Source organism: Trachemys scripta, chromosome 13 (genome assembly GCF_013100865.1).
Source record: "Trachemys scripta elegans isolate TJP31775 chromosome 13, CAS_Tse_1.0, whole genome shotgun sequence".
Classification (NCBI taxonomy): domain Eukaryota; kingdom Metazoa; phylum Chordata; order Testudines; family Emydidae; genus Trachemys; species Trachemys scripta.
The window spans coordinates 24,630,922-24,647,392 of NC_048310.1; the positions used below are offsets into that span (position 1 = coordinate 24,630,922).

The following is a 16,471-nucleotide window of genomic DNA, read 5'->3' on the forward strand; positions in this document are numbered from 1 at the left end:
AGAGAAACACCACTGAAGACAATGGGTATAAAAATCAAATTTGCATTGTGTAGGTAAAATTCCTATACTATAGTTTCTGCAGTAATAAATCAGTCAAAATGTAAATAAATGGCCTTACTCTCCACTCTTCTATACTAACGTAAAACTGATGTAATAGAGTGGAGAACTGGGCCCCAAATGTGTGCAGCTGAGCCTATGGTATAGGGATAATTTGTGGTCCCAAAATGAGAGAATATATACTTCTGGTGATAACTACAGCTGCTGTGTTCCTTCACCCTGCTAATCATTGATGATGAGAATGAGTTTCTGGGGAACTGTTTGACTTCCATAGGAGTCTGAGTTCCAGACAGAACGTGCTGACGGTAAGCAATGTAAGAGAGACTGAAGCTGTAGAAACTGGTCACAGAAGTGTGGTGATAAAAACAACAAGTATGTGGTAAAAAACGTGCTTTACATTTTTCAAACAGGATGTAAAATTTACAACCCACAAGTTTCCAGAGATAAATTGCAAGATTATCACTGTTTTCCCCCCCTCTCTTGCAACTGAAATAACGACTAGAAAAATGGGACAAAAATTAATTGGATCAGCTTAAAGGGGCAGGGGAAAACAAACAAAAAAACAAAAACAAAAAACAAAAAAAACCAAACAGACTGAAGGAAAAAACCCTAGGGCTGGTCTTCACTACCCGCCCCCGGATCGGCGGTAGAAAAAAAAAAAAAAAATAGATCTCTCAGGGATCAATTTATCGCATCTCATTGGGACGCAATAATTGATCCCCGAACCGACACGCGTACTCCACCAGCCCAGGTAGGAGTAAGCGCTGTCGACAGGGGGGCCGCGGCGGTCGATTTGCCGCCGTCCTCACAGCGGGGTAAGTCGGATCAGATACACAAATTCAGCTATTGGAATAGCATAGCTGAATTAGACGTATCTGAAATCGATCCCCCCTCCCCCATAGTGTAGACGTAGCCTACGTTGCGCACACAGGAAGAACATACAACTTGGCTCAACAAAAATTTTTTCCTTCAGATAATGTTTAGAGATGTTTCTTCAATAACCCCAGACAGTGTCATGAGAGAAGTCATTCAGGATAAAATTTTCTAACTTTCAGATGTTGTAGGTTCATCCTGCTTTTGTTAGCGTGAACCTGTGTCCTGCAAGAGAGTTCAGGACTATTCACAAGTCTCTACATTTTTTTTTTTTAGTCCCCCTTTGAAATGTTCCTCGTGTTTTATTTACATTTTTGTAAGGACCAATACAGTAATTCTTAAAGATACAACATGTAAAAATGATATTGAGATGATAGGTAGGTAGGCCCCAATCCTGCAATGACCTCAGTGCAGGTGGGCCTCTATATATTCCATCTCTAATCCATTAATTACTGCATTGTTCTCAAAAATTTCAAATTAGGACTCCAGAAATGATTGGGGACTTGAATAATGCTCAGCTGGTTTGCAGGACTCAGGATAAACTCAACAAGAGCAAGAGGAATGCAAAAGATCTGGGAGTGGTACTAATTGTATCCTGTTTGACCTTTCTCCTGCTGGAAAAGTCAACCTAATGCAAGGGATGATCAAAACAACATCAGTAATACTACATTAAAGAGATATTCACAGTTTTGGAGCCAGTTTATGGGACTTTTCCTTTGTGTAAGGAATTTGTTTTGTTTTCATATTAATTTGTATTACAGTAATGCCTAGAGGCCCCATCAGTAGGCACTGTACAAACATACTGAGAGCCAGTTTCTGTCCTGAAGAGCTAACAGTCTAAATAAGCAAGATGGACAAAGGGTGGAGAAGAAAGAGGCACAGAAAGGTGAAGTGACTTGTCCAAGGTAACACAGCAGGTCTAAGGAAGAGCAGGAAATACAACAAATTCTCCTGAGTATGTTAGGCTTAGTTTGCATTTTTGTTTATTTGCTAGGTAATCTGCTTTGATCCGTTTGCTATCACTTAAAAAAAAAACAACTCTTTTTAATCTTTCTAGTTAATAAACTTGTTTTATCTTGACCAGTCTGTTTTGAGTGAAGTATCTGGGAAAATCTCAGCTTTATGAACAAAGGCTGTTGCATATCTTTCCCACATCAAGAGGAAAGCTAACTATAGTAATGAGCTTGCATTGTACAAATACATGCGCAGTACAAGATGGTATAATACTGGGTTTATTCTCCAGCAAGGGTGCAAGGCTGGGGGAGCTGGGAAATTGGATGTTGTCTTCTGTCTGTCCTTGAGAGGCTTAGGTAAAGCACTCAGGTAGCTCAGTTGGGTGTGGCACCACCTGCTGGCGTGTTGGTGATAACAAGGCAGCTGGCTGAATCACCAGCAGAGCAACGTGAAAGAGACCGGCCCAGCAGTATGGTTAGGGGGCAAAGAGGTTCCCAGACTGCACCCCGGGGGGTGATGACCCATCACAGCCCCATTCACAAGGTTTCATTGGTCGTTTTCATCTCAACAAAGATGAAAGCTGTTGGCTGTTTCAGGTACAAAACAATTGACCAGATTCTCAGACGTATAAATAGCCTTCTGACACGAACATACTCACCCCAGAGGGACACGTAATAGCTGAAGCATAACACAGGTTTTGCAAAAGGTTCCAACATCAATCACTCTTTACTTTAAAAAGCACAATATACAGATCTAGACAAAATAAAACGATACACCATTCCCTGCCTCAGTTTCCTCACCACTGTGGAGTGTTGGTCAGGATTTGGGTCAGTGTCTTTTCAGGATTCCAAGTTCTTTCTCCTAGACCTCGCTTTTCATGGCTTCCTCTCTGGGGTATGCTCTGTCTCTCCTCTCCTTCAGAGAGCTTCCTTTGACCTTGGCTGGACCCACAGTCAAAGAAGTTCCCTAGGGAAGTTCTTGCACTCCCATTGGAGCCAAAGTATCTGCTATTACTGCCTCATATGTTCATTAAATAAAAAAAAAAAAAATAATAAAAAAAACCACAAACATCTCAAGGAGCATACCATAATAAAGGTCAGTTTCCATCCACATTGTACAAGTCTCCTCCCTCAGTATTGCATGGGAAGGATACATGGTAGCAGAGTTCATGGGACCCCCTATGCTCATCACCAAAATACTTCTGATTAGCTTCTTGGGGCCATTTCAACCAGTCTCCCTGCAAACACCAGGGTCGTAGCCTGCAATGCCTCAGGGAGATCAGCAGTCCCTGTCCCAGGGTGAGGTTAAAAAAAAAAAAAAAAAAAAAACTTCCCACTTCTCCCCGCCCCCAAACCAAGCCTAAAATCTTCACCTTCCCACTTTGAGGAGAGATGAGCTGTGCTTCCTCCATCATCCCTCTTACGTTATCACCCCCCAAGCAGTCACTTTACATTTATTGGGATTTTTCCCATCTTCTGGTGGGCAGTACTCATTACTAACCTCAGTTTCCCCTTCTCCCAGAGGTGTTTCAACTCTCAGTACTGTTCAGCCGTGCCCCAGTTTCCCCAATTCCTGCAGAAGTTTGGAGCACAGACACAGTCAGCACTGACTTAGTTTCCCCAGCAAGGGTAGACAGATCTTGCCCCATTGGCTTGTGGGTCTGACCTAGGTGTGTGTGCATCTGAGCCCCCTGGGTTTAACCTTACTCTTGGAAATGATGTATCAAAAGAAATATCCCCATAGTCAGCACTACAGAATCTTTTTGCTGTCCACAATGATTCAGGCCACTGGCAGGGCAATGCGATTCATCACAGGGCCCTTCACCCACATCTGATTGTCTGCCAGCCCCTCATGTGGTTTGACTATAGTGCGTGCAGTTTCCATGTCCCAACGCCCTTCAAATGCCTCCCCATTGATTCAAACCTCAAGGTCCCATCGGGGATATGGCTGTACACGACTCTCCGGGTACGCAAGACATATGTACAGAAGGGTGGGGGTGTAAATTCAGTCACATGCACATTGTATCTCCTGTTTGCTGTCACATGGTTAACCTGCTGCACCTGTGGCACAGCGCCCTCGTTCCACTCTGGCCCGGCTGCCACAAAGTTAATCTGCTGTGAGGCACAGCCAGCTCCTTGGCATATGTTCACCAAGCAGTTTGAATATTTGTGCCCCACCCCCTGACAGGTGCCGTACCTCAGCTCCTTGAAATCTTTCTTTTGTGGTCAGCTTGGTGCTGCTGCTCCTGCTCCCTTGGGTTTACCTACTTCGCCTCTATGCAGAACATCCCCCTCTCCTCCTGCGTCCCATGCATGGGCCACTCCCCTCTGTGTCTTCTCTCACGTCCAGACCAGCTGTCAGCAAAAGCATCAGTCCGTTTTCCCTCCATGCACACATCCCTTGGGTCTCTATCTATTAACCAAGAGTTCAGGTCAGTAGTTTGTAGAACTGCTCCAGATTCATTAACACATAGGCATCTTATGCACTGTTCTTACAACACCAGTTCCCCATTTCCATATGTAAACTCTTCAACTAACTCATAGTCTCTTTTCTTTGAGCCACCCTAATTATCTTCCTGTATGTTTTGCTTATGTAACCCCCTGGGTTTCTCTCTCACCCAGAGACTCTGACAAGGACTACAAATAAGATAGAAGCTGGAAGGCCTTTGGCCAGAGGTGGGCAAACTACAGCCCGCAAGCCACATCCGGCCCATGGGACCCTCCTGCCCAGCCTCTGAGCTCCTGGCCCAGAAGGCTAGCCCCGGGCTCCTCCCCTGCTGTTCTCCCTCCCCCGCAGCCTCAACTCACTGCGCTGCCGGCGCAATGCTCTGGGTGGTGGGGCTGCGAGCTCTTACCAGGCCACGCAGCTGCAGAGACTCAGCCTGACCCGGTGCTCTGTGCTGGCTCCAGCCGGGCGGTGCGGCTGCCTGTCCTGGTGCTCTGGGCGGCGTGGCTATAGCACTGCCAGCCACCGGTGCTCCAGGCAGCACAGTAAGGGGGCAGGGAGCGGGGGGGGGGGGTTGGATAGAGGGCAGGGGAGTTTAGGGTAGTGGTCAGGGGGCAGAGGTGTGGATAGAGGGTGGGAAACAGTGGGGTTGAATGGGGGCATGGCTCCCAGGGGGGCAGTCAGGAAGGAGAGGGGTGGTTGGATGGGGCAGCGGGAGTCAGTCAGGGGCAGGGGTTCTGGGGGTAGTCAGGGGAAAGGGAGAAGGGCTGGTTGGATGGGGCAGGGGGGGGCAGTCAGGAATGAGAGGAGGGGTTGGAGGGTCCGGGGGTGGTCAGGGAGCAGGTGAGGGGTGGATGGGGCAGGAGTCCCGGGGGGGGGGCAATCAGGGGACAGGGAACTGGAGGGGGTTGGATGGGGCAGGCATCCCAAGCGGGGGGAGGGAGGCTGTCAGGGGTGAGAAGCAGGGGGGGCGGAGGCCAGGCCACACTGCCTGTTTCAGGAGGCACAGCCTCCCCTGACCAGCCCTCCATACAATTTCAGAAACCCGATGTGGCCCTCAGGCCAAACAGTTTGCCTGCCCCTGCCTTAGACGCTGGTCTCATCATGCTGGCGTGCCAGAATCTCCAAAAGCATAGCCAAAGGATCACAAGCTCCATAATGTCTAGCTTCCCCCTCCCTTTGCAAGAAGGCCACATGGAACTTGTGCAGGAGGGGAAGAAAAGAGAAGCGCCCAGGGGCTGTGGAGTGCCATTTAAAGCGGGAAGGTCATAGGTTTACCCTACACACATCTGGCCATTCTCCTCCCCACTATGGCTCTCCTCCACCCTCCAACAGCAACTTTGCCCCCTCTGGCCCCTACAGCCACTATCTCCCAGGCATCTCTCTCTCCAGGGACTCCCCTACCTTACCTCTCAAGAGCCCCTGCCACCCCAACCCCGCTCCTTATCTTACTCCTCCTTGCTAGCAAGCCTTGCCCTTGGGTGACCAGTCTGTTCTTCTCAGTTGGTCCCCAGTGCTGAAAGGAGTCACTGTGGTTTCAGCAGGCGAGAGCCCAGAACACTGCATACTGTGAATGCACAATGGGGCCTGTGTGCCAGCCATGACACATGCATTGCTAGTTACACATTCAATACACGTGACCACACATGCACACCATGAAACCCCCCTGCAAATTACATCTTTGGACTGACAACCACAAGAGTAGAAAAATCCACCAGACAGGTGGCAAATCTAATTTCCAGTTACTTACTTAAAAGTGGCCTGGGTGGCTTCCTAAGCTCTATGACCTATGGAAGAACCAGTCATGATGCTCTGGGCAGTCTGATCCTGAGGAGTTGTAGCTGGCTGGACTGATAGCAGGTCTCCTTAGGGAGAGGAGATCAGAGTCCTCATGCACAGGAGGAGAAAAAGGATAGTAGCCTTTGCAAGAGGCAAACAGCCAGCTTGCCTACAGAAAGAGTAGGAGAAGCATAGACTGGTGACGAGCCACACTGAGGCACAGAAAGGTGCCCTTCGCAAGAAGAAGAAATTGTGTTTGCTGAGCCATTTCCCTGCCAGGAAAGAAATGAGCTAGAACTTGTGCAGTAGAGACCTTTAACCCAGTCGCACTACCAGATACCAGCTAATCCCCCAGGGCAACGAGAGGAACTTCAAACAACCAAGACCATCTGAGGACTGTACCCCTCTTGGGCTGATGAGGATAAACTGAATTATCAGGGGGATTGCCCCTGCTATAATAAGAGAATAGTGTAAAGAATAGTCAACAGACTTTTTTTTTTTTTTTTTTAAATATAAACTCTAGCACCCTGGGGGATTAGGAGTCCCCTCCAGCCTCCACTTCAGGTCCACTGCAGTTGGAGTAAAGAAGAGACACATCCTCTCCTCTATGGAAAAGGAAAATCTATGGGAAATCAAAAAGAAATAAATCTGACCTGAAACTCAGGCAGTCTTCCTGTGGTAGCCCTTTAGACACATGCTCCAACTCCAGTGGCCTGTAGCTCAGGTCCTGTGAGACTTGATTGCAAGCTCCTTCTTCCCAGGCCTGTCTCAACTACCTATTCATCACCCCAGGACATGGCAGGTTTTCCCTTTTAAACTCCTCCTCCCTCCAGGCAGAACAAATCTTGCAGCTGTGTCTCCTTGAAAAGGCCCAGAGGAGCTCATTAGTCGCCTGTCAGTGTGAGGGCATTGTCCCGCCACACCTCCCCAAATAAAAAAGTTGTATATGTCCTTGTTCCTCATATTGTATTATCTATATGATTTAGTTGTACAGTTGCCAGTGTCTGCCCGCACAGAACTTTAGGGCTGACCCTGAGTATGGTAATAAAGTTAAGCACATATGTAAGTATTTGTAGGTTGTGGCTTGCTACCAGGACCATGAGTGTAATATAAATGTCTAAAGATCAGATAGAATCAAAGAGAGCATTCCAAAAACACAACAGTGAACTATCATCATGCCGAGGCAGGGCTGATGTGATGATGTTTTGGAGTGACAGGATAGTGTTTTCATGTGACATGTTTATGTGATTGCAATTTTGGATCTGCTTAAATAGCAATCTGATGTAACATAATGACACTGTGTAGCAACAGAACAAAGTTGTTATGACTATGATGACCTACTGGCAAGCATGATCACAGGTCTATGATGTGACAGTGCTCTCATCTTTTACAAGCTGTAATGGCAAGACAGTGACTTGGGCTGTGACATTATGACATGTTGTTGCTATATGACAGCATTTCAATATGACCTGATGATTCTGTGCTGTGATGGCATTTTGCACTGATCTGATGGTGTTTATCTGAAGCAGTTTGGTACTTCAATATCTGTGTTGCAGAATTAGGGTGTTTTGGTACCTGGGGTGATAGTTTCATGTGAGTTTGTCAGTAGGGCATAATATGCCATTTATATAAGGCACAATGTTATGATACAACATACACATTCTAAGCAGGTATACTTAATTTTGCCAGATGAGGGGTTTTTCTTTCTGAGGCCCCACAACATGCAATAAAAACTTCAGGGCCCACAACTACTATTTTTCTGGATATAAGAGCCAGAGCCAGCTGCAGGGGGTAACAAGCAGGGCAGTCCCCAGGGCCCCATACCACAGGGGACCCTGCAAAGCTAAAGTTGCTCAGGCTCTGGCTTCAGCCACGGGTGGCGGGGTTTGGATCACCAGGCTTCAGCCCCAGGTGGTGGGGCTTTGACTTTCTGCCTTTGGCCCCAAGAAGTCTAATGCCAGCCCTGCTTGGCAGACCCCCTGAAACCTGCTGGCAGCCCCCCCAGCGGGCCCTAGACCCCTGGTTGAGAACCAGTGGACTAGATGACCCATGGGGGGCCCTGCCAACCCTACATTTCTGTGATTCTGGCATGCGGAGGTGACATGTCATTTTTGGCCCACTCTCTCATTTTTATAAGGCCCCGTGTGACCTCATGCATTACGTGGCATGATGTCACTGGCACGCAGTGGTGTTCTGAATGACATCACCGCGCTGCACGGGCAGTGCCCAAGGTGACACAGCGTGGCATGGAGCCTAGGTAGGGCCGCTACGCAGCAGAACCCAAGGCTGGAGGGCGGGGGACAGAGCCGGGCCTGCGCACCGAGCCGGATGCCTGGGTGACGCCCCCCGCCGAGGGGGCGGGGCGTGCGCACGTACGTACGTGCAGGAGGCGGGGCACGGCGTCCGCGCGGCGCCACGGCCACCGGGAGGTTGCGCCCGGGAGTGACTGAGGTGATCCGCTCGAGACGCAGTCGCCGCCATGTTGTCCGTGGCTGCCCGTGCCGGCCCCTTGGCTCCGTACCTGTCGGCCGCGGCGCACGCCGTGCCGGGCCCGCTGAAGCCACTGGTGCCGGGGCTGGTGCTGCAGGCCGAGAAGCTGCCGCTGGACCCGAAGCGGCCGGTGCTGTGCCGGGAATCGCTGAGCGGCCGAGCGCCCCGCGGAGGCCTCGTCGCCACCGCCAGCCTCAACGGTGCGGGACAGGGGTGGGGGCAGCCTGGGGACGGGGCGCGGAGATGGGCCTGGGGGAGCCGCAGGGTCGGGCGTGTTGCTGGGGCCTGTGGGCCTTGCTGCCATGGGGAGCAGCGCTCGGGTCACTGCGGCGCAGAGGGTCTGGGGGAGGGAGCCAGCCCGGGAGGAGACTCGCACCACCAGCGGCCCCCAGCCTCAGGGCACTGTGCGAGGGGAATGGGCCAGGCCTGCGCCTGGCCCCTCTGCATCCGCACGTCAGGGGTGGCTAGGCCTTGGGGTGACCTTGGAGACTGGGGCTGCACTTCTCATGCTCGGGTTTCTTCTGCGGCTCAGCTGTGAGTTACTGACTCTGATCTGCCCCCCGGAAGTGTGTGGGTCCATCCCCAGCGGAGTAACTCTTTTCAGCCCCCATAGGATCAGGTGCAGGGGTGCTGTAAATCTCCCGTGTGCGGGACTGAGGGAGACTGGGAAACGTGAACAGTTTGAGTGTTTTCCATACTTGAGGAAGTAATTGAGTCTAATTCAGTGCAAACTGCGTGATCACAAGCAGTGATTTTAGACAAGAGTTTGTGCTTGACTCCTTGGTAGGTACTCCGGGCACGATTTCACTTCACGGCTCCAGAATAGGGAGAGAACAGAAAACACTGCATGTACATGTTAATGGTACTTAATTGTGTTAACTACAAGTGAAGGACTACATCTGAGACCAAAAGTGAGGGGGTTCTTTATAGTTACAAAAACAACAGTTTTAATCTTGCAAGGAGACTCATGCCATCAGCCTCACTGTTGTCCAATTCATGCAGTGTTTTGCAATTGTATGTGCAATGGTACTGACCGAGTAGTTCCTGTTAATAGAATGTTTGTATAGTGGATGACTTTACAGGACTTAATTTTCAAACTTAGCAAACTCAGCTCTCCATTCAAAACTTCAATATAACCCCTTTTCCAATAACACTATCCATGTTCCAGTTTTTAAAACTGAACGTATTAATTCCATTTTCCTATATTAAAAAAAAAAAGGGCTCACACATGTTAGTGCATAAATATGGAGACAGTAGGTGTGCACAAGTATTGACCAGCTGACATGTTAAATGCCACTTGGCCTTGTCTACATTGACTCAAGTCTTGTTTAACATCAGGTTGAGGTCGTTTCTCAAGGTTCAAGCATTAACCTAGTTTCTAGGGAAGGCAAGGCAATGAGGGTATAAGCCTGCACAAAATGGACAGAATGGTTTCTCTCAGCTTCCAGATTGCCTTTTCTTGATTTAGTTAATAACATTTTTATTGTAAATGGAACAGTTGCAGCTGCACTTAAAGTGGCCGCTGAATGTGTGTGTTGGGGGAGGGACACCATCACTGGACCTAACCAGATCAGCTACAACATCACCGGCTCATTCACCTGCACGTCCACCAATGTTATATATGCCATCATATGCCAGCAGTGCCCCTCTGCTATGTACATTGGCCAAACTGGACAGTCACTACGCAAGAGGATAAATGGACACAAGTCAGATATCAGGAATGGCAATGTACAAAAACCTGTAGGAGAACACTTCAACCTCCCTGGCCACACAATAGCAGATGTTAAGGTAGCCATCTTACAGCAAAAAAACTTCAGGACCAGACTCCAAAGAGAAACTGCTGAGCTTCAGTTCATCTGCAAATTTGACACCATCAGATCAGGATTAAACAAAGACTGTGAATGGCTATCCAACTACAGAAACAGTTTCTCCTCCCTTGGTGTTCACACCTCAACTGCTAGCAGAGCACCTCACCCTCCCTGATTGAACTAACCTCGTTATCTCCACACTGAGATATACCTGCCTCTGGAGATTTCCATTACTTGCATCTGAAGAAGTGAGGTTCTGACCCACGAAAGCTTATGCTCCCAGTACTTCTGTTAGTCTCAAAGGTGCCACAGGACCCTCTGTTGCTTTTTACAGATTCAGACTAACACGGCTACCCCTCTGATACTTGGAGGAGGGAGAGTCTCAAGTTCTGAGTGACAAACTTGAGACTGTTTTGGCTTGATTTTCAGAGGAGCAGAGTACCTGCATCTCATCTTGGGTGCAAATCAACCTCAGCCTCAGTTTTTGAGACCAGAAATTGCACTTAGAATTAGCAGCTGCTTCTGAAAATTTTGGCCTTTATCTGACGTAATTGAGATACAACCATAGAACTCTACATTACAATTTTCAGAGTCACATTCCAGCATAAGAACCCCACTTTAAAATCCTTAATACAAACTGGCTTGTGTGCTGCTACGTTGTACAGAAGTCATCAAAATCTCCCAATTCAGTCGCATGTAGTAATAGCTTTCACTATGTGGTCTCACAGTTTACACAGATGTTGGAAACTACTATTCCTTGTGGAAAGATGCTTTTGTAGTGATTACAATTACACAAATATTTGAGGCTGACATTCTGCTATAAAATGCACATCCTGTCATTAATCTGACATACTTGCAGTGCAAGTAATAGGAAACAGTTTATACTCAACACTATACATGAGGGTTAATACTAAATAGCACTTCTCCATTGAAAGGAGAACACAACATTTTTAAGCTTAAAACTGTGTTGCATCATTACATCCTTACGGGGTGTAAACTCTAAGATCAAGAGTTAAACAGAAAAGTAAATGAATAATACTTGCTATCATCGAATTTTAAAAATCACTGCTTAATTTCTCTGCAATTAAAGACAGAGAAAATGGCTGCTTTTTGCAAAGTTCCTTGTAAATAGATGCCCTTTATAGTCTCCATTAGTTTTATCTTGGTGCAGTCCCTGCATGATGATTTCCTTTGCACATAATGTCTGTTCTTATAAATCCTTTGAGGGGACTCGTCTGTTAACTTTCTGTGTTATTGATGGGAATTTCTAGAAAAAAATGAAACATGCAATGTAAGGCTAAATATCTCAGTACACAACAGAATATCAGCAGGTAGTGTTTTCGGTCTTTAAATTGATACTTACTTTATTCTTTAACTGAGTATCAGTTTTTGTTAAGACAAATAGCATTCACCTTTTCTGAAAAAAACTACCACATATGTTTGCATTAGTCCTGACCCAATGGACCATTTTGGCATAATTGTGAAACTGGGAATCCAACCAGTAAAATTTGGCACTGGAATATGAATACAAGACCTTAGGGAAACGTCTTAAATGTGTGCAGTAATCCAGCAAACACATGCATGCTTATCTTTACACACTCTTGAGTGGTTCCATTGAAGTCAGAGTAAAGTACATGTATAAATATTTGCTGGTTCACGGCCTAAATGCTTTTTTAAATCCATGTTTCTTAATCCCAGTGTTTCTGGGGAGCTTTAAAATGGAAAAAATCTCACTTTAAGAATTTCTTAGTCTTCCCTCCCTGCTGCCCATGGTATTCTTCAGGTTCAGTGTAGAACGTTAACATGTATAATAGGCCACCATTTAACCTACTACTGTCTCCAAAAAAAAAAAAAAAAATTGATTTTAAAGTTTTAAATTTAGGGTAAGCCATCGCTCATAAGCAGTCTTTCAATGAGAAAAGTATGGAAGGGAAGATTTGGCAAGGAAACAGATTTCAAGCTTTTAAGAGGTTATAGAATTTTAAAATGTCCTTTAACATTGCTGTATTTTAAGTTGTGCCAGGGCCCTTTAAATCATTACATAGCCCAGTTGTGAATATAATACAATCTGGAATTTTTCTTTTTAGACAGACTTGGCTTATAGTGTCAGATATTGGTGGGGGTGGTGGAGGTCACATGTAGAAACTGGTTAAGTTTCCCAAATGGTTTTATACTACCACAACAGGGTGGTAACTATTACTTTCTAACAATATGCAGTTATCAGATTTACTGTTTACAGAAAGTATTATGGACCTCTTTCCAATTTCACCTTGAATTCCTGGAAACACAACAAAAAAGCTTCATAGTCAATATGGTACTAGGTTTTTATTATGAAGATGCTTGCAGTTAATAGTATTTACCTTTTTGTTGCAGCTCCAGCTAGCGTTCGGTACATCCACAATGATGTCACAGTACCTGACTTCTCTGACTACCGTCGCCCAGATGTGTTAGATAAAACAAAATCTTCTCAAGATAGCAGCGATGCTAGGAAAGGGTTTTCCTATCTTCTGACCGCAACAACATGTGTAGCCTCTGCATATGCTGCTAAGAATATTGTCACCCAGTTTGTTTCCAGCATGAGTGCTTCTGCTGATGTGTTGGCAATGTCAAAAATTGAGATCAAGTTGTCTGAAATTCCAGAAGGCAAGAATATGGCTTTCAAGTGGAGAGGGAAACCCCTTTTTGTGCGTCACAGAACCCAGAAGGAGATTAATCAGGAAGCTGAAGTACCATTGACTGAACTAAGAGATCCACAGCATGATTTAGACAGAGTAAAAAAACCAGAATGGGTTATACTGGTAGGTGTCTGTACTCATCTTGGTTGTGTACCCATTGCAAATGCTGGAGATTTTGGTGGTTATTATTGTCCTTGCCATGGGTCGCACTATGATGCATCTGGCAGAATTAGAAAAGGTCCTGCTCCAGCCAACCTTGAGGTTCCATATTATGAATTTGCTTCTGATGACTTAGTTATTGTTGGTTAAATAGCTGGACATTTGTCTGCTCATCTTTTTCTGTATGAACATTGTGAAAAAGGGTTAATATTCTGGTGTGGTATAAAACTAAATGATCCTAAAAATGTACCTAACTGTCTAAAGTCACTCTTACGAAGAAGTATGCTAAATGCTTCCCAATAAAGAATCAAACTGAGTGATCTGTCATTTACTTGCTGTTATAAAATGCTGTTAGTGTCTAATTACTGAAGAAATCTGATGGCGGTACCTAATAAAAAAGTTATGGATGCCCTGTAATACGTATGGGGTGATGTAGCATTGGAACAGAAAACTTAAGTCAGAATTTTCCATACTTATCCCAAGCCACTCTCCAGAAAACCCTTGCATACTATAAGAGGAAAATCTGACCTGGGAACAACTCAGTTGTTTTAGGGAACAGATAAAGACTAATCTTTAAGAGGCAAACTTAAAAAAAAATCCCTACTCATAGTTACAGACATGTTATCAAGGCAAAGTCTGACCAGGAAGCATTCCTGCTTTAGGATTGCTACTATTTATATTTGTGCTTTCACACAATTTATCAGTCTATAAAGTTAGATGAATCATTATTATAATGTGAGAGAGAGTGCCATAATCCTTTCCTTTTTAAAGCATGTGTAGTTTGGAAGGGTTAGTCTGTCGCTTAAATCTGAAAGTGTCCTCATTTTAACATTGCCACAAAAGGAGATGCTGTATCCAGTGGTGGGTTTTATATACATATAGGAACACTGGAAATCTATGCTTCTGGCTCTTGTGGTTTTAAGAACAGACTGCCATATCTGAGTAGCCTAATTCTTCCATGTTTGACTTGTGTAACCTCATAACAGCCGTTAAATTCTGCAACTCCTTTCAACCTCTGTGAAACCATAAAGTGTTAACATAAGACATTTACTTCAGTTTGCAACATTAGTCTGGCGTTAAGCTGAAGACCTCTAAGCTGGTGTTTTAAAAACACACACTACTGCTTCCTCTACCTACACTGCATGGAGCCCATTCTATTAATTTTACATTTTTTAATAACGAACTTTCCTAAATTGCATCCAGTTTTTTATCAGGTCACTATTTCTTGTCATTCTCTGCTGCACTTCAGCTGGCTTTGGGGGATACAAAGCAAGATGAGTTGTGTATTACAGCAATATGGGCACATATTAGTAGAATTAAGGGTTTGTTATCATTTCTGTGATAACACCTTGTTTTATAATGGATATTCACAGAATCTAGCTAGGTTCACTTGATGCCAAAAGCCTGCACTGGCAGCATGCCAGGAACCTGAGTGTGCCTAATTTACATATACACAAGCATATTTGCTTGGATTTTCCTTGACAGTTGAAAACAAATTACTTGTTTAAGTTTACTAGCAATAACTTGGTGTTATCTTCAACTTACATTTACACTAAGGGAAAAGGGGGAGGTAAGGCTACTTTATGAACACTTGCTAATCCATAACTCCCCTCTGAGCTAGGTAAATCACCATATTCATAAGAATTGTGATATTCAGAACAGCAGTTGATGCAGTCTAGTCTTTCATGTCAGATACTAGCCAGAACCAGATGCTTCAGTCAATGTTGTAAGATTTAAGGCTGGGCAAGGAATGGTAATTCTGTTTCATGGAGGATTTTGAAATGTATTATTGAAATTTTGAACAGCCAAAATTCTTTGAAACAGAATCCAAAAGTTTTGGAAACAAATCTAAATACTTAATTTCTGTAACTTTAAACTAAATTCTACCTGGAGGGCTGCTGGGGAAACTGGAATGCCTAGCTGAGATGGGAGCCTTGGAAGTTATGCTCTCGGGGCTTCCCAGCTCTCCTTGAGTCTGCAAGCTCATAATTATTCTGAGCCCACAGCATCTTACTCATGATCCTTAAGTGAAACCTGAAACAAAATGAGTATAAAAAAATCCATTCCAATTTCTCTTAATATATTAATTTTACTGTGTTAAATATGTAGGTCTAAATAAGGGCTGCATCTGCTACTGAGTGAGATGCTGCTGTTCAGAAGTTCTGTGAACCAGTCTGTTTCTATTTAGGAGCCTAACATTTGAAAATGTTGGTGCTAATTTTCAAGCCCTGTAGTCTGACATGTTTGAAACAAGTGTCTATTTAAAAACACAAAACCCTGAAATAAAGGCCTTCAGCTTACACATATGCACTGATTTTCCTCAACATTTGGGAACTGTGATCTATATAGGGCACCTTGAATTAATTAGTGAATTTCATAAGTTCTCACATCCGAAGAAGTGGGTTGTAGCCCACGAAAGCTTATGCTCTAATAAATTTGTTAGTCTCTAAGGTGCCACAAGTACTCCTGTTCTTCTTTTTACATTTATCAGTGTACATGTAATCATTATACTTTGACCTGCTTCGCTTCTGCTACAGCTCTTTAAATGCCTGGTGATAAGCCTTTCTCCATATTCCTATTTTTAGGAAAATTGCATTGTTCATGGTTCATGAACTTTTGTTGGTTTCAGTTTATTTCAGGGGGGGAAAATCTTGCAAGTTGTTGTTGGGTAAGTAGAATCAGACAAGTTAAGACTTTTTGCTCCTCTCCCCCTGTTTTTAGGAGAAGCTGAGCTCCCAAACTGAACCTTGAATTTATATGAACATCTTCCATTGTGTAACAGCAAATAGCTAGCCCAGGGGTCAGCAACGTTGGGCACTCGGCTCACCAGGGTAAGCACCCTAGCAGGCCGGCCCAGTTTATTTACCTGCTGATGCGGCAGGTTCGGCCGATCGCTGCCCCCACTGGCCGCGGTTTGCCATCCCGGGCCAATGGGGGCGGCGGGAAGCCGCGGCCAGCACATCCCTCGGCCCGCACTGCTTCCCGCCGTCCCCATTGGCCCGGGATGGTGAACCGCGGCCAGTGGGGGCCGCGATCGGCCGAAACTGCCGCATCAGCAGGTAAATAAACTGGCCCGGCCCGCTAGGGTGCTTACCCTGGCGAGCCACGTGCCAAACGTTGCCAACCCCTGAGCTAGCCTATTAAAGAATAGTTAAAATCCCCATAGATTCTTTTGTTTTAAACATTCATCACAATTATAACAAGCTATATAATCCTTCAAAAACTGAATAT

General features: G+C 45.4%; 1 protein-coding gene and 1 long non-coding RNA gene across 2 annotated transcripts in view; one reads left to right on the forward strand and one right to left on the reverse strand.

Annotated features, from left to right (window-relative positions):
• The first annotated feature begins 8,503 nt into the window (after positions 1–8,503).
• Positions 8,504–13,567, forward strand: LOC117886638 (cytochrome b-c1 complex subunit Rieske, mitochondrial). Its single transcript, XM_034788634.1, has 2 exons — positions 8,504–8,798; positions 12,780–13,567. The coding sequence occupies exons 1-2, from the start codon at positions 8,588–8,590 to the stop codon at positions 13,388–13,390; spliced, it is 822 nt and encodes a 273-aa protein (XP_034644525.1). The 5' UTR covers positions 8,504–8,587; the 3' UTR covers positions 13,391–13,567.
• The window catches only part of LOC117886639, a 170,156-nt gene continuing 164,467 nt past the window's right edge, over positions 10,783–16,471 (reverse strand). The window contains exon 3 of the long non-coding RNA XR_004648009.1: positions 10,783–11,673. This is a non-coding gene — a long non-coding RNA (uncharacterized LOC117886639). The remainder of the gene's footprint in view (positions 11,674–16,471) is intronic.

Excerpts from the sequence above, each read along its gene's own strand:
- LOC117886638 (XM_034788634.1), top strand. The coding sequence starts at position 8,588 with ATGTTGTCCGTGGCTGCCCGTGCCGGCCCCTTGGCTCCGTACCTGTCG. Across the intron at positions 8,799-12,779 it reads CGCCACCGCCAGCCTCAACG|CTCCAGCTAGCGTTCGGTAC; the intron begins GTGCGGGACAGG and ends TTTTTGTTGCAG.